This window comes from Myotis nattereri, assembly GCF_964212035.1.
Source record: "Myotis nattereri genome assembly, chromosome: 10".
In the NCBI taxonomy this organism is placed as follows: domain Eukaryota; kingdom Metazoa; phylum Chordata; class Mammalia; order Chiroptera; family Vespertilionidae; genus Myotis; species Myotis nattereri.
This window is the reverse complement of record NC_138085.1, coordinates 42,805,482-42,830,948: the sequence shown is the minus strand read 5'-3', so window position 1 is coordinate 42,830,948 and position 25,467 is coordinate 42,805,482. Positions and strand designations below refer to the sequence as shown.

General features: G+C 42.2%; 1 protein-coding gene across 1 annotated transcript in view; it reads right to left on the bottom strand.

The window, feature by feature from the left end:
- Window positions 1-25,231, bottom strand: part of AAK1 (AP2 associated kinase 1) — a 128,231-nt gene extending 103,000 nt beyond the window's left edge. The window contains exons 1-2 of the mRNA XM_081101248.1: window positions 25,042-25,231; window positions 24,353-24,751 (exon numbers count right to left, since the gene is read on the bottom strand). Of these exons, the coding sequence (XP_080957374.1) occupies window positions 24,353-24,515 (163 nt within the window). The 5' untranslated portion in view covers window positions 24,516-24,751; window positions 25,042-25,231. The remainder of the gene's footprint in view (window positions 1-24,352; window positions 24,752-25,041) is intronic.
- Window positions 25,232-25,467: the final 236 nt, after the last annotated feature.

Here is a 25,467-nt window from a genome sequence, read left to right as displayed (position 1 = left end):
TTTAGTTTTATTCATTTCAAACGGGCCGGATCCGGCCCGCTGGCCGTAGTTTGCCCACGGCTGTCCTAGACTCACATCCCAAAACATGTGGCCAAAGATCAATAATCGAGGAAGGGAGGTCAGTGCAAGGTTCCAGCACCATCATCTGCTGAGTGAGCTCAGAAGACAAGCAGCAAACAATTACTTAATAAACATTAGAATTACTAAAATACATACTTCTATTTGATTTACTGTCCATGATCAAACAAAAAAATACCAAAGGAAGCAAAGTACGGGAGAGAAAACGTCTGACAAGGAAGGAGAGAGGGAAGAGGAAGGGCTCACGGAAGAAACACAGATGTGGGTCAGATGGGTAAAGGTTCAGTAGGTGTGAGCTGAGGTCTAGTAAACTGTCTCTGGTAAAGCCAGGTTTGATCAGATCACCGCCGACCTTCCCCTGTGGAGCTGGCATTGCAAGCTAACAGCTTCCAGGGAGAGTAACAGCAATACTGTAGGTGCCCCGTGAGGGTCTCAGTTGTGCCACTTTCCACGACACCTTGTCTCCCGTCCAAATCAGGTACTCCGGGCACCTTGTCTCCTTCACCCCTGTGGTGGGCTGAGTGATGGCCCATGTCCTAGGTCCAGAAACCTGTAAATGTGACCTTATTTGGAAAAAGGGTCTTTGCAGATGTAATTAAATTAAGGATCTCAAAATGAGATCATCCTGGATTAATACCGGTAGGCCCTAAATCCAAACATAAGTGTCCTTAGACCAGAGGTGGGGAACCTTTTTTCTGCCAAGGGCCATTTGGATATTTATAACACCACTTGCAAGCCATACAAAATTATCAACTTTAAAATTAGCCTGCAACATTTGGTCAAACATTTAACTCACCCCTAAAGCCTTGGCAGGGCCAGACCAAATGATTTCCCAGGCCTTATAAGGCCCGTGGGCGGACGTACTCCACCCCAGCCTTAGACCAAGACACTCAGAGGAGAGACACAAAGAAAAGGAGCCCTATCCAGTTTGGCTCAGTGGATAGCATGTCGACCTGTGGACTAAAGGGTCCCAGGTTCAATTCTGGCCAAGGGCACATACCTGGGTTGTGGGCTCGATCCCCACCTCCCTCAGTAGGGGGCGTGCAGGAGGCAACCAATCAATGATTCTCTTCCATCATTGATGTTTCTATCTCTCTCTCTTCCTCTCTGAAATCAATTTTAAAAAAAGAAGAAAAATATAAATTGCTTACATTTAAAAAAAGAGAGAGAAGAGAGAAGAAGGTCATGTGAAGATGGATGCAGAGACTGGAGTGATGTATCCACAAGCCAAGGATCCCCTAGAACAGTGGTCGGCAAACTGCGGCTCTCAAGCCACATGTGGCTCTTTGGCCCCTTGAGTGTGGCCACAAAGTTTCAATCGCACTGTATGTGCGCGCCCACACGTGGTATTTTGTGGAAGAGACACACTCAAGGGGCCGCAGTTTGCTGACCACTGCCCTAAAAGAAGCAAGAAAGGATTCTCCCCTAGACAGAATGTGCTCCTGTGGACATCTTGATTTCATACTCCTGGCCTCCATAACTGTGAGGATATAAATCTCTTATTGTAAGCCATTCAGTTTTTGGTCACTTGTCACAGCATTCCTAAGACCCCAACTATGGGAGGAAAAGAAACACTTTGCTGTATTCCTTCATGGGAACTACTACCTAAATACTTCCTCCTGGGGAATGTTCACTTACATAGTCTGCCAAGGAAACTTCGTGTCCACTGACCATTATTGTGCTTTCCATGTGGACTTGGACCTCAGCTTAGCCCACATCTCAGGGGCTTTGCTGAGAAAGAGGCTCGGCAGGCCAGAGTTCAGTCCTGCCCAGACCCTGGCCCACCTTATCTCACTTGGGCTGATTCTTAAAGATCACACTGATGAGCAGCAGCATATGCAATTTTGCTTTTTAATCAATTCAAAAGGAAATACAATTGTCCCACCTGTATGGTAGAAATGATAAAGACAGACCACAATGAAAGATGTTTTAAGAACCAGCTTCGGACTCTGGCCAGGTGGCTCAGTTGACTGGAGCATCATCCCATACACAAAAATTGGCGGGTTCAACTCCCAGTCAGGACACATACCTAAACTGCAGGTTTGATCCCGGGTCAGGGTGCACAAGGGAGGCAACCAGTCAATGTTTCTTTCTCACATCAGTGTTTCTCTCTCTCAAAAATAAAAAATAAATAAATAATAAAAACATCCTTTGGTGAGGATTTAAAAAAAAACAAAACAGCTTAGGGAGGTTGTTTTTGTTTTGTTTTTTTTTAATATATTTTATTGATTTTTCACAGAGAGGAAGGGAGAGAGATAGAAAGTTAGAAACATCGATGAGAGAGAAACATCGATCAGCTGCCTCCTGCACATCTCCCACTGTGCCCGCAACCCAGGTACATGCCCTTGACCGGAATCGAACCTGGGACCTTTCAGTCCGCAGGCCGACGCTCTATCCACTGAGCCAAACCGGTTTCGGCATGGGAGGTTTTAAAAGAACCGGAAACACAGGATTTCCCCAGTGGACTACATGGCAGGGACAAATGCCATAGCAGGAGTCCTCCTTCCTCCTCACTACTGGGTCTTGTATCTCTCTTCCTTTACTTTTTTCTTTTTGTCTTTTAAACTACTAATTTGCCCTTGAAAGGAACTTAAACACACCTAAACAAACACCTATACTTTCTGCAAAATCACTTGCAGGACTTGACAACCTTGTGGGTGGGGCTTCAATAATGCCTCCTCCTCAGGGCCTATACCTGTTCTGCTCATCATAATTTCCAGTGCTTTAATGGTGCCCTCATGAGTAGGGCCTCAAAACACACTTGTTGAATGACCAGTCTGTACCAAAAGTGAAATAATAAAATGGTAAATTTTATGTTATGTATATTTTACCATTTTACCACAATAAAAAATAAAAGAGATACTGCTTTTTATACCTACTAAGATGGCTATCATTTAAAAAGAACAAAAACAAAAAACAAGTGTTGGCAAGGATGTGGAGACACTGGAACCCCCATACTTGCTGGTAAAATGTAAAATGGATCAGCCACTATGAAAAATAGTTTGGCAGTTCCTCAAAAAGCTAAACATAGAATTACCATATGACTGGGTAATTCAACTCCTGGGTATATGCCAAAAGAAAACCTGAAAAATAATTTTGTTTTTCAACAAAAACTTATACACAGATATTCATAGTTGCATTGTTCACAATAGGCAAAGATGGAAAACAATCAAAATATCCATCAATGGATAAACAGATAAACAAATTGTGGTATATCTATGCAATGGAATATTATTCAGCCATAAAAATGGATGGAGTACTGATACATGAATGAATTTCAAAGATATTATGCTAAGTGATATAAGCCAGTCACAAAAGACAATCATGATTCATTCCATTTATATGAAATATGCAGAATAGGTAAATCCAGAGACAGAAAGCAGACTGGTGGTTTTCATACTCCTGGGGAAGGAGGCAATGGGAAGTAACTGCTTCAGGGTACAGGTTTTCTTTTGGGGTGATGAAAAGGTTTTGGAACTACATGGAGGTGGTGGTTACACAACATCATGAATGTATTAAATGCAACTGAAATGTTCACCTTAAAATGACTGTTATAATAATTTCACCTCAATTAAAAAAGAATGAAAATAAAAAGGTGAAATAAATCCAATTTTGCAATTTAATCATGGAATATGAAGTTTAGAATACATATAAAACATAACTAATATATATAACATAACTAATCATCAAGGTCTAAATCAGGGTTTCCCAATCTGAGTAAAATTGACTTTGAGCTAAATAATTCATTCCCTGTTATGAGGGCATGTTGTATGCACTGTACAATATCCAACAGCTTCCCTGGTGTCTACCTATTTGATTCCAGACACACACACACACACACACACACACACACACACACACACATTTCTACCTTACTAATTTGTGACAACCAAAAACCAAAAACCTCTCTAGCCATTGCCAAATGTCCCTTGGCAGACAAAATAACTCCGGATTAAGAACCACTGGTCTAAATGAAAAAAAAGGACTCTCCCAGAAATTACTAAGAATTTGTTATTTTTCAATCCTATCAACCTGCCAGTGTGACTCACTATTTCTGCCAACCCTACCAGCCACAAATGACCTACATATGAACTTCTGGCACCTGATTATAATATTCTTTTTTTCTAGTCTCAAATTTCCCCCAAACCACTCACAAGTGCCCCAGACATTCTGCTTCTGCCTGTCAGGCCAGAGATTATCCAGTACCTTTCACCCTATCCCCAGTGCATAGCTCCACATCTTCACTAGCACCCATGAGACAGAGGATGTCCCATGGGTCAAGGAAAAAGCAAATCTACCAGTTTTACAAGTAGAACAAAGCCTTCCTATGCGTAGGCCCTCATTCCCCAATCTCAGTAGTTAAAGAACAACAAAAGTCACACCCATCATCCCATCCCCAACAGGGTGACAGGTAAAATAAGAGGTGGAAAGCCCCATATCCCTAGAAGATATAATTAAATTATCAAGAAGTTCAACTACCTCTAACTTTGGTGAACACATTCAATCCAGCCCTACTTGTTTTGACATTAATCTTTCAGAAAGCCCCAAAACCTTGGGAGGAGAAATGGATTCTAATACCGTCTGAACCTAGGTAGCCTTGGACAGACATTTAATCCTCTGGGCATAGTTTTCTATGTAAGTTAGGCTGTTTGAATTCTAAGTTCAATGCATTAATTCAACACCTATTTCCTAAGTATGTATCTACTTATTAAGAGCATATAAAAGTAGTAGAAACCTAACCATACCTAAAGGAGACCAGAGGTAGGTGGAGAACAGTTTAGAAGACAAAGAGATAGCCAGCCCGCCAGCCATACATACATACATACATGCAGAAAGAGGGGACAAAAACGAAAGAAGTATTGTGCCAAGAGCTCTTGTGTGTATGAGAGAACAAACATTTTAAAAAACTAATCACATATAAAATAAATCAACAGATAACCCCAGCAGGGCCCTATGCAGAAGGTGAAGTGAGGAATGTGTAGTATTAGTGGGGAAGAGGCAACATTTAATGGAAACTTCCCAGCTAACTATTTTGGTTCTTTAGAAATATGCAAGATACCATTTATAACTAGTCCAGTGAGATAAAGAACCAACAGGCAACCAACCTAGCTAGGAGGGTCTAAAAGTTAGAGGTGAAATAGATTTCGGGAGAACCAAGATGGCGGCATAGGTTAACAACGGAGTTTGCTGCTTTGAACAACTACTTCAAAAGTGAAACCAGAAAACGGAAGGGACATCACCCAGAACCACAGGAACGCTGGCTGAGTGGAAGTCCTACAACTAGGAGGAAAGATAAACGCATACGGACACTCAGAGGAGCCGCAGTGCTGAAGTCAAATTCTGAGGTGCGGAGTGCGCGGAGCGCGCTGGCGGCGGAGGGCGCGGTTGGCGTTTTCAATCGGGAGGGAGTCGCAGACTCTGAGCTCCAGATCCGGGCGAGTCTTTAGGGACCCAGACTCAAACGGGAGAAGCGGGACTGTCTGGCTTCGGTCAGAGCGAATGCAGCTTTCTCTCCGAGGTTTGCAGCCGTTGCTGGGACTCAGAGAGGCAGAGCCCCTGGGGACAGTACTGAGAGCCGCCATAACTGCTCTCTCCGGCCCACCCTATTGATCCTGTGCGACCCGCCCCGCTCAAGCCCTGCACAGAGGCATTTGCCGGATAGCCTCAGGCAAAGGCTAGATTAGCACCTCCCTAGAGGACAGAAGTTCTCTCACTGCAGAAACAGCTGATTCTCATAGCCACTTGGCCTGGAGGTCAAACCCTCCCTGGTATTAGCTACAACAATCAAGGTTTATAAGACTGCGAACAAAGACCACTAGGGGGTGCACCAAGGAAGCATAACAAAATGCGGAGACAAAGAAACAGGACAAAATTGTCAATGGAAGATATAGAGTTCAGAACCACACTTTTAAGGTCTCTGAAGAACTGTTTAGAAGCCGCCGATAAACTTAATGAGATCTACAAGAAAACTAATGAGACCCTCGATCTTATATTGGGGAACCAACTAGAAATTAAGCATACACGGACTGAAATAACGAATATTATACAGACTCCCGACAGCAGACCAGAGGAGTGCAAGAATCAAGTCAATGATTTGAAATGCGAGGAAGCAAAAAACACCCAACCGGAAAAGCAAAATGAAAAAAGAATCCAAAAATGCGAGGATAGCGTAAGGAGCCTCTGGGACAGCTTCAAGAGTACCAACATCAGAATTATAGGGGTGCCAGAAGATGAGAGAGAGCAAGATATTGAAAACCTATTTGAAGAAATAATGACAGAAAACTTCCCCCACCTGGTGAAAGAAATGGACTTACAGGTCCAAGAAGCGCGGAGAACCCCAAACAAAAGGAATCCAAAGAGGACCACACCAAGACACATCATAATTAAAATGCCAAGAGCAAAAGATAAAGAGAGAATCTTAAAAGCAGCAAGAGAAAAACAATCAGTTACCTACAAGGGAATACCCATACGACTGTCAGCTGATTTCTCAACAGAAACTTTGCAGGCCAGAAGGGAGTGGCAAGAAATATTCAAAGTGATGAATACCAAGAACCTACAACCAAGATTACTTTATCCAGCAAAGCTATCATTCAGAATTGAAGGTCAGATAAAGAGCTTCACAGATAAGGAAAAGCTAAAGGAGTTCATCACCACCAAACCAGGATTATATGAAATGCTGAAAGGTATCCTTTAAGAAGAGGAAGAGGAAGAAAAAGGTAAAGATACAAATTATGAACAACAAATATGCATCTATCAACAAGTGAATCTAAGAATCAAGTGAATAAATAATCTGATGAACAGAATGAACTGGTGATTATAATAGAATCAGGGACATAGAAAGGGGATGGACTGACTATTCTTCGGGGGGAAAGGGGTGTGGGAGATACGGGAAGAGACTGGACAAAAATCGTGCACCTATGGATGAGGACAGTGGGTGGGGAGTGAGGGCGGAGGGTGGGGCGGGAACTGGGAGGAGGGGAGTTATGGGGGGGGGGGGAAGAGGAACAAATGTAATAATCTGAACAATAAAGATTTAATTAAAAAAATAAAATAAAATAAAATAGAAGTTAGAGGTAAGCAGGAACTCCCAGCAATAAAATACAAAAGGCAAATCAAAGCCACATATTAAGGATGTCTCTACAGTGACTATATGAGGTCTCTTTCTTCATAAAGCCAAGACCTAAGGGAAATTTTTTTTAAATTGTTATGTATATATTTAAATACAAGTAAATATATTATGTAAACATATATGTAAATGTAAATAAAAGGAAAGTTTATTTATTCCTTTTCACAAGAGGAAAGCTGTCAAATAAATGCTATATATTATGTTTATATAACAATAATAACAGCCCTAACCGGTTTGGCTCAGTGGATAGAGCGTCAGCCTGCGGACTCAAGGGTCCCAGGTTCGATTCCTGTCAATGGTTATACCTTGGTTGCAGGCACATCCCCAGTAGGGAGTATGCAGGAGGCAGCTGATCGATGTTTCTCTCTCATCGATGTTTCTAACTCTCTATTCTTCTCCCTTCCTCTCTGTAAAAAATCAATAAAATATATTTAAAAAATAAAAATCATCATTCTCCCCTAAAAAAAAAACCACACAAAACAATAACAATTTAGCTCCAGAATCTAGCCAAAAGAAATATCACCCAAATTGCTTTGACCTGCTCCTGCATCAGCCAAGATCATTTACATCACCAGCTTTCTCTCGCCAGATTTTCCTACACCTCAAGAACCTCAGGGTAGGTCAGAATGTCCCTTGTTCTCCTAAATTTATTTCAGATCATTACTTCTTGCTTTTTCATTACTCCTTGTCTCCCTTCCTACTCATTTCCCAACATTCACTGAAGCCTTTAGCATTCCAGCGTCCTCTCTGCCACAATTCCTGCCATGATCCTGGGTGGTTTCAAAATCCACAAGGATGATTCATTCCTATACTTCAATCTCTAAATTTCTTCACTACAATGACCTTTGGTCTTCTCAACCACCTACATCCATAGCTACACCCTAGACCTTGTCAACACAAATCTTAAATGCCAATCGTTCACTTTCTGACACAACTCCAGGCCTTCAGTTCTCTCATGCCTCATTCTGGCCTGATCTGTTCTTCAAACCCATCCATCCTCCAAGCTCTGACTGTATTTCCTCCCAACCAAAGAACCTGCTCCTTAGAGGGCCTTCTCTTCCCAATCTGACCCCATGGTTGACAATCTGGACTTCTCCTTTGATTCCTTTGCACCTGTGGCCTCCCATCACATCTATTCAACCGTGAATCAATACAAAATCCACCTATTTTGCTCATAACCCAAGTCTCCTGCGTTCTACCAGAAAAAAAAAAAAATCAAACAGCCTTGCAAAATTGCATCAATTCATAGTCTTTATCCTGGCCTGGGTCCTTTACATGTCCTTGGATAGCTCCGAATCCCAAACCTCTCAACACCTAACCCAAACCTTCAAGATTCTCTTCAGCCCCATACTCACCATTACCTTCAGCAGAATACCTTGCCTCCTTATTCCAGAAAACTGAAGGCATCTGCCATTACTACTTTCAAATTTCTATGTCCCCACACACCCCCAGCCTTCCCAGCACAAACCTATCTATATCCACACTGATCCATTTATCTCCTCCTGTCTCAAGAGTGAAATTTCCTCCTTATCCAACGACTGGTCTTGACCCCATTCATTCATTCACCTATTTCATCAACAAATAGTTACTGCTTACTCTGTGGCAGCTATGATTCTAGGCCTGTGAATAAAACAGACAAGCTCAGAAAGTTTACATTCTAAAGAAGGGAGACAACAAACACAATAAGTAAATTATAGAGCATATAAAGGCAGGAAAGAGGAATAAGGAGAGCTGGTGGAAGGGAGGGGTTGAAATTTCTAATAAAATGGCCAGAAGGACTCTCTGAGAAGGTGAAATTTAAGCAAAATGGGTGAGGAAGAGCAAGCTTTGGGGCTACCTAGAGGAAGAGTATTGCAGGCAAGGGAACAGTAAGTACAAAACCCTGAGAGGGAGGCATGAACTCACCCTGCTTTAAGGAACCACAGGAAGCCAGTATGGATAGAGTGCAATAACCAAAGAGGAGAGTAATAAACTAGAAAAGAAATAACTGTAGGCCAGAGCACAGCACTTTCTATGCCCACATCAGGACTTACTTTCAGTGAGATGCGGAGTCACTACTGAGGTTCTAAGCAGAGGAATAACATGGATTGATGTGCATTTTAAAGATCATTCTGGCTTTTGTGTTGAGAGGAGACTGAGGAGGCACAGGTGGAAGAAATGGCTAGTATAATCCTGGCCAACAATAGTGTGACCCAGGGAGACAATGGTAGAGGAAGTTAGAAATGGTTGGAATTTGGGTGTAGTATAAATGCAGAGCAATCAGGATTTTTTGATAAACTAGATGCAGGTAAAGGTTATTGGCCTGAGAATATGGAAGGACCCAATTAAATGACTGGAGGAAAGGTTTTTGACCTGAGTAACTATTGCAATTCATCTCCCTCAGTCTCCTCTGGAACCTCACTCAATTAAGGAAACTACCCTCACTCTTGTTTTAATATTTCTATTTCTATCTCTATCTCTATCTCTTTCACCTTCTCCTGGTGCCTGTGTATCAGCCTATTAATATGCTCAAGCATCTCTTGATCTAGCTGCCACACTACCTCTCCTTTTCTCCTTATTTTCACTTCTCAAAGAAATAATCTAGATTTGCTGCTCCCACTCATCAACTCACCATTCTTCTGAAACTGCTCTGGCAGAGGCCAATGCCACTCCATTGCCCAATCCAGATGTTTTCCAGGTTTTGGTTTTATTTATTTTTTAATTTTTTTAAAATATATTTTAGAGGAAGGGAGGGGGATAGAGAGTTAGAAACATCGATGAGAGAGCAACATCGGATCAACTGCCTCCTGCACGCCCCCACTGGGCATGTGCCCGCAACCAAGGTACATGCCCTTGACCCGAATCGAACCTGGGACCCTTCAGTCTGCAGACCGACTCTCTATCCACTGAGCCAAAGCGGTTAGGGGTGTTTTGTTTTGTTTTTCAAAGAGAGGAAGGGAGAAGGAGAGAGAGATAGAAACATCAATGATGAGAGAGAATCATTGGTCAGCTGCCTCCTGCCCTCCCCTGACTGGGGATTGAGCCCGCAACCTCAGCATGTGCCCTGACCTGGAATTGAACCATGACCTCCTGGTTCATGGGTCAAGGCTCAACCATTGAGCAATACCAGCTGGGCTGTTTTCGTTTTTATCCTACTTTATAAGATGACCACTCTGGAGCAGCTGATCCTCTTCCTTACTCCAACTTAGTCCCATGTGTGCAAGACACTGCAGTTTGTTGACTATCTTCGCGCCTCTCTGGATAGTCTTTCTCTGTCTTTTAAGGGCTCTCCTTACTAAGCTATCCCTTAAATGTTACTAAATCTCAATTCCACTCTCAGTCCATTGCTCTTCTTACTCTTGACTCTTCAAACTTGAGTACAAGTATCTCTGCATGAACAGCTTCAAATAAATCAATTTCATAATATTTAACTTCCCTAGGTATTCTTTCCTAAAAATAATCTGTCTAAGTTCCTCAAAGCCCTTATTCCACTTTACCATAAATAAATAATTTTTTAAAAGGTACACCCTTCACCCAATTCTCACTGTGGTACATACCCCAGAGTGTGAAAAACACCAGAGCTCTGTGTATAAACCCACAGGATTTCCTGTATTTCTCTCACAAATACATTTCTGTAAGGATGAAGAATGGTGTTATATGCTTCATCACAGAAATGTGATATATTTGCTCATGCTGGGATGTTCTTAATTCAGGTATACAGTACAATAAGGTGGTAGGAGTAAAGACAATTTAACAGACCCCAAATGAGATGAGCAGAAGCAGAGATCCAGTGGAGACCCAGCAGTCAACCCACAGAATTATGTAATAAATCGTTGTTGTTTTAAGCCATTGGGTTATAGGGCAGCAAGAGATAACCTAAACACACTACAAACTGGGCATATTAAACTCATTATCTTCCCTCATTACAACTGTCTTCTCTCTTTCAATCTTTCTTCTCTTCTTGAATAATACAGCTCACTTAGTGTCACTGCTATCTCATGTACCTGGGCACTCAAACTAGAAACCTGTTATCACTCTTGATTCCAGACTCTTATTCAACCTCTAAAATCCAGTAAAGGACCAAATCCCGACGATATGACCTCCTAAATATTCGTCTGAGCTCTTCTCTCTCTGATTACCACTCTGCCAGTCAGATCCTCACTGTCTTTAACCTGGATCATGGCAACATCCTCCTAAATGCTCTAGGCTCAGCTCCCTAATGTCATCCTCCACAAATCTAACTAAACTGCACATGTGACCATACCATCTCCCTCTTAAAACTCTAAATGGCTTCCTTATTGCTTAAAGAGAAACTTCAGGCTCATAGGGTCTCTGTGATCTAGGCTCTGTATTTCTCCTTGGACCTTACAAAGTATGATACAAACAAAAATCATAAAGGAGTCAAAACCGGTTTGGCTCAGTGGATAGAGCATCGGCTTGCGGACTGAAAGGTCCCAGGTTCGATTCCGGTCAAGGGCATGTACCTGGGTTGTGGGCACATCCCCAGTAGGAGATGTGCAGGAGGCAGCTGATCGATGTTTCTCTCTCATTGATGTTTCTAACTCTCTATCTCTCTCCCTTCCTCTCTGTAAAAAATAAATAAAATATATTTTTAAAAAATCATAAAGGAAAAGCTGACATATTTGATTGCATAAAAATTAAAAATATCTGACTGGTCAGTGTGGCTCAGTAATTGAGTGTCGACCTATGAACCACAGGTCGATTCCTGGTCAGGGCACATGCCTGAGTTGCGGGCTTGATCCCAGTCAGGGCTGTACAGGAAGCAGCCAATCAATGATTCTCTCTCATCATTGATGTTTCTACCTCTCTTTTCCTCTCCCTCCCTCTCTAAAATCAATAAAAATATTTTTTTTAAATTAAAAATATCTGCAAAACTCCCTCTAACACCAATAAAAACATTTTTTTAAAAATTAAAAATATCTGCAAAACCCCAACTTAGTAAGGTAAATGACAAATTAGGAGGAAATATGCTATATATAGATTAAGACCTTCAATATGTAAAGAACGTCTATGAATCATTAAAAAAGATGAATGCCCTAACAGGAATATGAGCAAATAAACATAAACAAAGAATTCACCATAGAAGAAATATAAAAGATAGATATATAGAGAGAAAGAGGGAAGAAAGAAGAAAGAAAAAACAAACGAACAAATCCAATCTCATAAACAAGAAACACTCTGGTGGAAGTATATATTGGTTTAATCTTTCTGGAGGCAATTTGCAGCATGTATCAAAAGCTAAAATATGTATATCTTTTGATCCAGACATTTCACATTCAGAAATTTATTCTAAGGAATAGAACAAGTACTCAAAGACTTAAAAAATACATGTGGTTGTTTTGTAATAGCCATAAATAACCCAAATGTCTAGCCCTGGCAGATGGCTGAGTTGGTTGGAGCGATGTCCATACACCAAAAAGGTTGTGGGTTGGATCCCTGGACAGGAAACATATGGGAGGCAACCAAAATATGTTTCTCTCTCATCATTGGTGTTTCTATCTCTCTCTTCATCTCCCTTCCTCTCTGAAAGCAATAAAAATATATTTTAAAAATAATGATAATAATAATAAATATCAAATGGTAACTCATTATCTCTCAGAACTCAACCTTTCTAAAACATGAGTATAAAAAACTCTTACCTGTCACAGCAGCTCATGTACTTTAATCATAGACAAGACCCTCAAACTGTCACTAAGCCTCTTTATTATTAACCACAGTTCTAACAAACTTAGTCATCTAGTTTCAAATCCATAGATTAAAAGAGGCAAATTAGAGAAGCACTAATTCAGGAAGGCACATGGACAGCAGCAAGAAGTGACAGCTGACATTCTCATAAGAAAGGAACCAGAAGACACTATAAAACACAAACATGAAATTCAAAAAGCATAGTAATTCGGGGCCATTTTATTCAGGAGCAAACTGCCTTACCCATATCAAGCACATATCCTACTCACTCTATAACAAAATGACATTCTAATAACAATGAATTTGAGAAATAAAAGAGCAGTAAGATATTAGAATTGGAAAGAGACTTCACCATCATCTAGTCCTCATTTTACAGATGGAACCTAATGGTCAAAGTTGGGAAGCAATTTGTCCAGAGCACAGAGCATGGTGGTCAACAACAGATTCAGATCAGGAGTACTTTCCACCTATGTTATGCTGCCTCTGCAGCATTTAATCTAGAAAACAGAAAATATATACTGTATTTACAAAAAAACACACAACCCCTATCCAAAATAGTATATATTTCAAAACTGATTAAACCTCATGGGTCAGAAAAACCTCTTTCCATGATGAGTCATATCAAACGGTCTCTCCATATGACCAAGCCATTCTCTGTCAGTTCTTCTCTCCTTAAACTTAAGGAACTCCTTCACATCCTTCACTATACTCTTTAAACCCCCAATTCAACTCCCAGCCTGCAGTATTCAACAGAAAACAGTGAAGCCATGAAACAAGAACTCTCTCAACTTACCAAACCCCATCAATTTCTTTCTTGTACCCATTCTTGCTCCTCTTTCTTCCAGGTCAGTTAATAAAGTGATCTTTCTCCTGTCCAAAGTCACGTCCTCCATCTGAGCTCATGATCCCATCCATCACCTGCCATCAGCTCCTCAGCACTATTCCATCAAGAATCGCCCCCCCCATACTGTACCTCTAAACTCCTCCTCTCTGCTTAATGTACTCAATATTCCACCATTAAAAATAATAAATTCCCCCGACTCAGTGTTCACCCCACTTCCCAGTCACTCATTTCACTGTTACCTGGACTTCGCTCCATTGCTTCACTCACACACTGCTCTAACAAAAGTCATGAATAATCTCTGTATTTCCAAATCCAATAACCCTTTCTAACTTTTAACCCTCCCCTAGTATCCACACCCTCCCTTTTTTCTTTTTCTTTTTTTCTGGTGCAAAAAGGAAGAGGTTTATTCAGGTGCCACGACCTAGGAGATGGTGGATTCCCATCTCAAAGACCATCCATACCTTCCTTCCTTCCTTTAAATCTATTTAATATTCATTTTCATCATTCCCGCTCTCCTGATTCTACATGTATGTCTTTGATCATTCCTTCTGTCTTCTTCATGTGCTCATTCATTCATTCAACTGGTTTTCACTGAGCTCCTCAAATGTGCCAGGCACTACACTAGATACTAGGGATATAGCAATAAAGTAAATCAAGATCTCTGCTTTTATGGAGGTGAAATTCTAGTAGAGAGAGATAAACAATAAGATGAAAACCAGTTGACACATGCTAACTGGCAAAATAAAACATTATGGATTCCTTATATTGGATAGTCAAGGAAGGCTTTTCTGAGGTGAGATTTAAGTAAGACCTGAACAGGGAGAAACAGGTGCCTATCTATAGTCTAAGAGCTACATTCAGTGATCAATTTTAGACACCACTTCTGTAGATTCAACTTATGACTGAGCTGCAAGAGCCATATGGATGAGCCTTTTAAAAACCATATCCACCTTGCCCTGGCTGGCATTGCTCAGTGGTTAGACTGTCCAAGCCCTCACACTGAAGGGTAATGGGTTTGATTCCAGGTAAAGGACATACAGGAGTTGCAGGTTCGATCTCAGCCCTGGTCAGGGCACATGTGGGAGGCAACCAATTGATGTGAGATTGATGTTTCTCTCTCTACCTCTCTCCCTCCCTTTCACTCTCTCTAAAAATCAATGGGAAAAAAATATCCTCGAATGAGGATTAACAAAACAAAACATATTCTCCTTGATAAATTAAAAGTCTCATGTCCTCTCCCCACCCCACCTCCTTTATATGCCTCCTAAGAGGGTATATCAGCGCTCTCCATCCTCGTTTGAGGTTCTCTCCTTTCCAGGCTGGACCTGAGTTTTGTCTGTGCTTTTCAATTTATATATTCCTCCTCCTATCTATTCTCCCTGCTCCCATGCTCACTATCCCAAATACATGTTGAGAATCACTGCCCTAATTTCCTGTGGGTCAACAACCATCACAAGCTAGAAAATATTTACATTTTTGATACCTGACCTAATAATTTCCTTCATCTTCACAATATAGCATTTAAATCATTTTAGAATTCCTTTATATAGTTAATTGTACCTTATATCTCTATTTTTGAGATTTATAGTATTAGGTTCCCATAACTGAATCCAATCAATAAAGAGAAATTTACATGTTTTTCTGGAAGGTGTTCCACTTAGCTTTGAATTTTGTTATTTTCAATTTTACCAAAAGCCTAGAAGATTCGATAGTTATTATCATTGTAACAGTGTCCCAAACATAAATCTACTATATTATTGAAATAGGGATAAGAGATGTCTGTAGGTTTCAAATCTGTCTGGTCTCTAGTGTCTGGTCAGTGAATCTGAATTAGTACTAATTTAATGTATTATTCATTCATTAATTTATTCTCCAGTACCCATTGTTACATTGTTCAAATTTAAGAGGCCTGAACTGGATACAAAATAAATCTAAGGTCCACACCCTGCCCCTAAGAACCAATTATCTAACCCTAGAAAGTAGATACAAATGAAATAGCTAAATAGCAAAAAAAAAAAAACTTTGAGATTATGGGCCCAAAACAGTCAACATAGCCAAGCAAGAATGACAGGAATCCAAAGGACAAGAGGATAAATGGATCACTTTGGCAGGTGTGGTGATACTGTGGTTAGGCAGGACAAAGGTTAGGTGGGATAAAGATAGGTGGGTGGGGAAAGAGAGCATATCACAGGTGCAGGGAACAATATGAGTAAAGCATTGGAAAGAACTAAACACATGGTACATGGGTGATGAGGAGGGCACCGGCCTGAATGAAGCACCAGGATTTGAAGATGGAAAGGCAGCTGGGGTCAGATATTCCTCAGGGACAGAGACACCCATCATAACTAATAGCAACTTGATAGGTTGGGGAAATTTTCCTAACACAGTTGGCTTTCAAGCAGGAAAAAAAAAAAAAATCAAACCACAATACCTATCTGAGATTCTTCTCCTTATTCCTCATTCTGGGTTTTATGAATACTAGATAGATAGATAGATAGATAGATAGATAGATAGCCTTATATCCAAGACTCCAGCATCTCCAGTTTATACACACAGCAAAACAAATACTGCCTGATAAAAACAAAATTCATGCACCCAAATATTAAGAGTTATCATTTACAGACTGCTAACTATATGCTAGACACTATGCTAAGTGCTTTGCATAATTTCATCTAATCCTTACAACTACCCCCAGTTATTACCCGCATTTTATAAATGAGAAACCTGGGTCTTAGTAAGTTGCCAACATCACAGGGACAGGTCCAGGATTCAAGCCATGGGCTGCCTACCTCCAGTTCTCATGCTTTTAAAGCACCACACTCGGTACTAACTTTGAAAGTCTTCTCCGAAGGAGAACATCACAGTGCTCCCTTCATTCCAGGGGAAGAAAGACAGTACTGCATATCAGGTTTTCCCCAATCATTTCCAAGTTACACCTTCTGCTCAAACCAAGAGTCTTTCCATTGCCAAAAGGCCAGGTACAATTATTTCTTCCAACACTTCCCACCACGTCACCACCAAGATTCCCAGACTTCTAAAAATAGTAGAGGACAAACAAAGATCTGAAGAGCAGGGTGGACTACCAAACCAGTAAGATAATCAGCACTTCCTGAACCAACAAGATTCACTAACCGGGGAAAAATATGAGTCAAAGGTACAAGCTGGAATCCTGCCACCTCTGTAAACGTAGCTCAGGCCCCAATCCTCCAAGAAGAGCCCAACTGATAGGAAGAAAGGGTAATTTATCAAGGGTAATAAAGTCTCCATTTTGTTCACAAATTCATGCTCAGTACCAGAGGCACAATAGTCAATCTCTCATCCTAAAGTTCCCAGCACAAGAACTGCAAGCATCCTTAAAAACAGGCAACAAACAAATTATATGGCCTTATACTGCTTTCTTCAAGATTCAAGTCCTAGATGAAAGGCATCATTATTGAAGGCCATTTTAATTACAAATGATAATTTAACATCAATGCTATGCTTGGCCTTCTATTATAATAATATAGGGATCCATAAACTCTTTCATCCAATAATCTCTCAGCTCTTCAGAAATCATAAATAACAAAGCTTCAATTGGCATTGCTATCCATCATCTGCCAAGGTTAACTCAACCCCAAGGAGAAAACTGACCAACTCAAGCTCATTCACTCACAGCACACCTCAAATGAAATTCCAAATTTTTACTCTTTCAACTTTATTCCACCCTGAGGAACCCGCCCTCTGCCAAGGTGGAAGTCTCACTTATAGGACTCCTCTTTCCTAACAATTATCTGTAACTCAACAGAACAGAGGTTGTTTCAAGTATATATAATAGACTAAATAATAATAAAGATAACAGACTAAAAATAACAAAGAAACTAATGGAGAGAAAAAGTGGGCACAAAATGCTGCAGCCACTGTTGCCTTAATGTGCTAATATTCGTTATTCCTGAGTGATTCAAAATCATATAGAATGAATAGGCTTTTTTGCTTTGGGTATAAACACAGAACATATGATTTATTTATGAAGGCAGTTTTGTTCCTCAAAAGAGACCAAAGATGTTGCAATACTTGCTTCAACTTTACTAAGAATATAACCTATGCAAATGTGCTGAACTCAATCTTCCCTAAAACAAGGTTCCTCGAAGAAGGGAGTCTTAAGATTGTTAAGAGCAATCCACCTTCACAAAGTCTTTCCTAACCATTTCAGTCCTCACTGATCTCCTTCCCCTCAGTCCTTCCTGAATTGGAGACTACACCATGCACCCCAACATTCCAATAGCTATTATTATCTTGTAAGGTGCACTTAATTTCTTGTGTGTTGATCATCATGTCAACTAGGAGGGGAGGAGTCAAGTCTTCTATTACTTCTCCATTTGCCATGGCAAGATTATTTAAATAGCCACTGGGGCTCATATGACTACTTTATTGGCCAGCACATCCCTGGCCCAGTAATAGATAACCGCTATCTCAAAACATATAGCTCCCAGCAAGCAGTGCACTTTCTGCTTTTGTGTCTTTGGCCATGTTATGCTCTCTGCCTAGAATGTTCTCTCGACCTTGTCCACCTAGTAATAAATTCTTATTTTTGAAGACATACCTCAAATATCACCTTTCTTTAGCTCTCCCTAACTACTCCTCACCCCATAAAATTAATTGCTCCCTCATATCTATTCCCCTAGGCCTTTTACATCCTTAAAGCTATTTGCTCATGTGTCTGAAGCTCTACAACGTGAGCTTAAGGCAGAGCAATGGCTTATCATTGTATGATGTCCAGCACATTAGTGAATGCTCAATAAAAGTTACCAAATGTGGCAATGAATGAACCAACAAACCCTGACCTCCCAATGTATACTGCAGTGCTCCTTCCGCTGCACCAAAGAACGGCTCCACAAAAGTAGACTGAAAGCTACTCTTTGCTACTTCCAAGTGCTAGATGCTATTCAACAGACAAACCACTTCTATTCTTATCATTTGGCTCTTTCAGATACAGATGTCACAATTATTTCTTAAACAGTTCAGAAAGCACTTATCCTTTGAAGAGTACAAGATGAAGGTAGATGATGGTGTTGGTCCCCTTTCTTTTTTTGTTTTTGTTTTTGAGTGGTTTGTTGTTGTTAATCCTCACCCAAGGATATTTTTCCATCGATTTTTAGAGAGAGTGGAAGGGACAGGGAGAGATAGGGAGAAACATCAATGTGAGAGACACACACATCGATTGGTTGCCTACCGCTGACCCAGGCTGGGGATCAAGCCTGCAACCCAGGTGCACGCCCTGGATCAAAATCGAACCCACTACCCTTTAGTCTGTGGGCCGAACTAGCTAGGGCAGTCCCCTCTCTTAAATGTCAACTTTCAAATACTACAAGTTCAAATGACTGCATTTTTTCATATGCACCTTATTAATATTTATCAAGCTTTTTCTAGGTACTCTACATGCAGTCTCAGCTATTGAGGTACAAGTGTATGCCTCCCCCATATCCTCCCACTCAAAACCCATGTGAAACTGTTTCTCTGTTATCTCTCATTAAATGAGCATGACTTTGTTAGAAAGACCAAAGGAAAGACTCTGACCAAGTAATTGCTTATTCTGGATTTCACTTATGAATTCTAGATTTGGCTATATTTAGCAAAGCTGTAACTGTCATCATGCCTGAAGCCAGGAAGAAGACACCATTCACAAACCACCCCCTGAAAATCTGCAGTTGCCACTAAAAAAACCAGACTCCCCAGCAAGGCAAAGACATCTGAAGTGGGAAGGATTAAATTGGTGTTTTCGTCACGAGAAGGCCTCAGATGCTTCTAACTAACCTCTCTGCCTGGTACTGAAGCTCTCCAGAACCTTATTTCCTTTTCTTCTCTCTCCAACATACCTTCTGCTCTGGTCAAACATCGTCATTTTCTCCCCTGACAACTCCTTTCTGAAACAGTGGTCATCTTACTCCCTAGCCTGCTTCTGCTTCAACCTTCTGCTTTTCTTTGAACCTTCAGGACCACTCCTTGCCCCACAATTAGATGAGGCCCAGAGGAGAGCAGTGCATACTAGATACCTATTCAATAGTTACGCAAAAGACCCAGGGCCACTGGAAGCAAGCAGCAAGCACAGCCAGGGAATTGTAAAAAAAAGTTTCTTTCTACCATTCCATGTTCTTCTTCCCTTGATTCTGGAAGGGAAACTTGTACTGACCAAAATTATAACACTAGTCAGTATTCCAGGAAATCATACCATTTCACCATTGCACACTTTTGCATATGTTATTCTCTCTGCTTGAAAGACCTCAGGTAACCCTCATCTGAAACATCTGGGCAATTTCCATGTTCAAATTGCACTCACCTATAAATCCTCAACCCCAAGCCATTTCTCTTTATCATCTCTTAACATCTTTTTACCCCCTAACATCCACCAAAGGCCATGCTAAATGCAGGACATTTACCTTAGGGTTATTTGTTGGTCTATGAGCTCCGTAAGAGCTGAGCCTAAGTCTCATTCATCATATAGCTCTGGAACCTAATACAGTGCCTGCCACAAGGAAGGCACTAAGGAATGTACACTAAATGAATACATGCATGCAATATATTGACACTGCCAACATGTTATAAATATATGCCATGTATGTATCTATGTACTAGTATGCTTGATTTTCTTTAGGTGGTTTCACACACATTTTAAAACCTCAGTACCTTGCACTGTAGGCAGGAGAAATTGTCAAAGTTTACTGATTTGGAGACTTACTCAGTAATTCTCATTAGCCCTAAACCTGGATTCCTTTAATGTAGGTGAGAAACTGTTCTGAAGAGCCATTTTGGCCACCCTATATAGAACTAAAGCAATTCTGGAATGTTGTTGTGGACACAGGAGGTATTCAACAAACATTTATTTATGGTTTAAAGCTTAGATATAAGGCCTCATATAGCTAAGGAGGTGTGGATAAAAGCACAGCTTCTCATTTCTTCTTTAAGCATTGTTCCAATTTTCCTATTGAGCTCATTCTGGAAACTTAAACCAAATATTCCCTTGACATCACATGCCTATTACATCAGTCATGGTCTCACATCTCGTTGTGGCATCTTTGCTGAGGAAGCTAGAAAGAAAATATCCTCCCCAAAACCCATCCTAGAGATAACCAAATCCCTCTGAACTCATGACTTAGATAAATTCCCAAGAAATTCTTCAGTTCCCAAGATAAATAAGCCCCCACTAGACTAGTTAGTGCAACTAGGCAAGCGGGGCTGATGCTGCTGATGGAGAGATGGCAGGCCAGGCATTCTCCTGCCTTCCTCCAACACAGCGGTTCTCAACCTGTGGGTCGCGACCCCTTTGGGGGTCGAACGACCCTTTCACAGGGGTCGCCTAAGACCATCAGAAAACACATATATAATTACATATTGTTTTTGTGATTAATCACTATGCTTTAATTATGTTCAATTTGTAACAATGAAAATACATCCTGCATATCAGATATTTACATTACGATTCATAACAGTAGCAAAATTACAGTTATGAAGTAGCAACAAAAATAATTTTATGGTTGGGGGTCACCACAACATGAGGAACTGTATTAAAGGGTCGCGGCATTAGGAAGGTTGAGAACCACTGCTCCAACACATCCTCCTTGGGGTGCTTGCAATTCCATACTATAAGGCATAGAACAGTACTGACCCACATTAGGGGAAAAGGGATGATCAGTGGGATGTGGTGGTAATAAGTCCCTGAACTTCCTAGCCACTGCCCTGGACACTTGATGCACAACTCTCATCAACCTCAGACAATTCTGGCTGGGCTGGTGTCCAGGTCAGCACTTGATTTCTCAAACAGAAGAGGGTCCAGGAAGGAGTATGGCTACCCAAAACATCTGTTGACCCTTTGAGGAGCTAACTGCAAAGGACACCTGATTCTGTCCACCCACAATGGAGGAGAGGGTGGTAATTCCTGAAGACTGCTTTAGCCAAACTAGCCTTCACATTGCCACCCCCAATCCCCTTTATGATGCAATGTTGCTGGTAATTAGAGGCTACCATTTATTGAACACTGGGGGGGAAAAGAAGTTAAATAATTTACATACAATGCCTCATATAATCTTCAAGACCACTTCATAGGACAGTGGTTATCAAACTTTAGCTTGCATCAGAATCACTACAGGAACTTGTTAAAGCCCCACACTCATGGCTTATGGAGTGGGCCTGAGAATTTGCATTTCTTATAAGCTCCCAGGTAATGCTAACGCTCTTGACCCAGGCTCCATGCTTTAAGAACAGCCCATAGGAAAAGAGAGATTCAAGAGAGGTTTAAACGTCTTATCCAAGGTTTCACAGCCAGTAAAGAACACATCCAGAATTTGAACCTAGATATGCCTGACGCTACAGTGCTGGTAACCAAACTATGGTATGTGCGAATGTTTGCCTTGTGTTCCCAAATTCACTGACAGCTCCTTAGAAGCACACATTACACTTTAGATCTTCTTATACCCATACTCTCTGAATCTAGTGGTAGGTGCTACACAAATACTTTGTATACTGGCTCCCACATAGCCACATACGTCTAAGAGCCACAAATTCAAACTCAATTCTAGTCAAAGAACATAAAGAGGGCAGCATTGCCAGACCTGGTTTTAAATGAGACACTCTCTCTCTTGTCACTCTGAGTCTGTGTCCATGATGTCACCACACCTGGCTAACTCCTACTCATTCTTCAGTCAGTTACTTCCTGCAGAAAACAATTCTTGGTTCTCTAAAATTGGGGGCCACCCTAAGTTTAACTCCATTCTAATTGGCTATTTTCCATCTCTCAAAGCTGGAGTTTATAAACTCCAGCATCTAGTTCTATATCACATCCCCAGAGCCTGGCACAGTGCCTGGCACATCATAGACACTCAATTGTTTGCCGAATGAACAAATGAATGAATGAATGCAGAACTGCAAGCCCTAAGGTCCACTTTAAAATATAATGCATGATGTGCAGTTCTCAGGGATGAATTCTGGGGAGGGAAGGGCAGACTTGACAATAAAGACCAATTTTTCCTTTTCTCTTTCCCGTCACTCAGAATCTGAGAACAGGCACTGCTGAGGGTAGCACTGTCTGCAATGAGACAATATGGGAGCTGAACAAAATGCTCTTGGGTCAGCAGAGGCCATTCTGAGAGAAGGAGAGCTCTGCACCCCATCATTCCTCCCAATTTGTCTTTCACATACTCCTCCTTTCCTCCATCCCCCTGTGGTCAAGGGCTTTGGCACAGGGATGAAAGAGACAGATCCGACTTAAGGGTGCAGATCTGGCAGCGGGCACAGAAGCATCTCCCATCCTGCACCAAAACCCACAAGGAAAGATCCAGAGGGACAGTGACTCAGGCCTCAGACTAAGTACAGCTAGAGCAGCACGGAAAATGGAAGAGAGCAACAATTTCACAAGGACATTGTCAGACCTTTTTAAAAACGGTGTTTTTAAAGTAAGGCGTCAACCCTAACCCCAGAAAACTGGGCCCAGCTGAATCTACTGCTTAGACAAGCTGAGAGCCAAACACAGCTCCTTCCTCCTCCCAACCCACCCCTCTGCAACACTGACCATGACAGGCATTTCCCAGGGCTGGGTTGGAACTCTTGCTTCCAGCTTAGCTTGCAAAAAGGCTCCTTCCCCAGTTAAACAGGTCCCCCACCACCACCATGTTGCAGTAACAGAGGCCTCCACCATCCCCCATCCCTTCTCAGCAGATAACACAACCTATAGCAGGTTGGCCCTATCCAATTAGTTTGAATAGCTATGTGCCAAAGAAATTGCTGCTTTTATTAAAAATAAAAGCACACAAAGCAGGCAATGGGCTGTAAAGGGTATGAGTCTGGCATAATTATGAAGGTCGAGGTTAAGGTTACCAAAAGAGACATACAAAGATTTCCAGAAGCCTGGGGAATAAAGACATAGATTTAGATATAGATACGGAATTTACCCAGCAAACACAGCAGATCTAAATAACATCTCCAATAGAGGAAAAGCAAAAATAAGATGCCCCTCTCAAACAATTCTTTCGGCATTAAAAAAAATAAATGTTTTTAACCTAAAACTGAAAAAAGGGCCTCCTGACTGGTCTCAAAATAACTACATTCATTGCATGTAATTTCTGTTATCTCACCCACATCCTGGGGACCTGATTACAGTTGGGTCAGGAAACCATGTCAAACCCACCAAGAGCCTCAGCTCATGGCAGTGGAAAAGTTGGGCAGAAAAGAGAGAGAAGGAAAAAACCCTCTCTTCAGCCCTCACATCCATTATTTCAAGTTTTAGCAGGATGACAAGCCCACCACCTTCCCCTGATGTGAAGCTTCCCAAATTCACACGTAGGTTTTTCTCGTCTGATCCTCATAATTCAGTGAGACAAACAAGATTTGTTTTGTCAATGTTTTTTAAAAAAATAAACGAAAAGGCCACTGAAGTAAACAATGTCCGGCAACCTCCCCCTGCCCCCATAAACCCTGTCACTCTCAACGCTCAGTTTTAAATTTCTCAAGGGCAATGATTCACACACAGGGCTAGGGAATGAGGAAGGGAGGGTCACCTGGTAAAACCCATTCATACAGGCAACAACTGGAAAAACAGAATCTTGCTGCATCAGCGCAAGATTTTCATTGAGGCGCACGCAGTCCCACCGTACCTTCCGCCAACACCTCGTCCACCGTGACCTGCTGCCGCCCAATGCCAAAGACCCTGCCGATGTAGCCACTGCCCAGGCCCGACGAGCTGCCCCCTCCTCCGCTGGAGCCGGAGCCCAGGCCAGAGCCGCCCTGCTCTCGCCGGGAGTCGAAAAACTTCTTCATCTTGCGAATAGGAAGCAGTACAACAAAAACACCGACAGCGTCTAGATTTTTTTTTTTCTTTTTTAAAGAAAACAAGAGATCCAAGGATTTCTTCTCGGATTTCAGCTCGGAGAGGAGCCACCCGAATCCGGCCGTGGGGGTGGGGGCTGACGGAGGATGCCTATAGGAATATGCGTGTCAATCGCGCGGCGCTCCGTCCCCTCCTCCTCTAGAGAATGATTCGTATAAGTTTAAACCTGTGATGACAGAGGGAGAGAGAGAGGATGAATCAGTAACACACTTAAAAAGGCAACTACTGAGTCCTAGGGTCAGCACAAGCCATCATCCTGGGGAAACGCTCCGTGAATTTTCTAAACGAGAAAAACGCTGGGGCTGAAAACGCGTCCCCCACCCCCAAACCAGAGACCCTGTGCCCAAGGGCTCGGAAAAAAGGAAGGAATTCGGGCCGCCGACTCAGCCGGGCACTGCCCCCCCTGCTCCCCGGTCCCCCCGCCGCCCCGCGAGGCAGCATCCCGGCGGCACCCACTTGAGATGGCTCGACGGCGGGAGCCCAGCTACCAGCCCCGCAACATTGTCACGGTGCGGGGCGGCCTGCGTCGGGGAAAGGAGGCGGCGCTGCAGCGAGAGCCGGGGCCGCGTCGGGCACCCGCCCGCCCACCAGCTGATCCCCGGAGCGCCCGGCGGAGACTGACCCGCCGCCCCTCCCCCGCGCGCGCGCTCCCGCCCGACTCCAGCCACCCAACCAGGAAGTGAACCGCCGCCGGAAGTGCCTCTCGCGGCGGCGCGGCTACGCGGCAACGGGTCAGGGCCCTCTTTCGGCCGCCGTTCTGTCGCGATGGACGGGAAGGGGTCGTCAGAAAGAAGGGGAGAGGGGAAACCGGGGGTCTCCGAGCGGAGAAAGTTTTAGAAAAGAACGTTGATCTCGCCCGGTCCGCAGAGCACCATGGGAAAG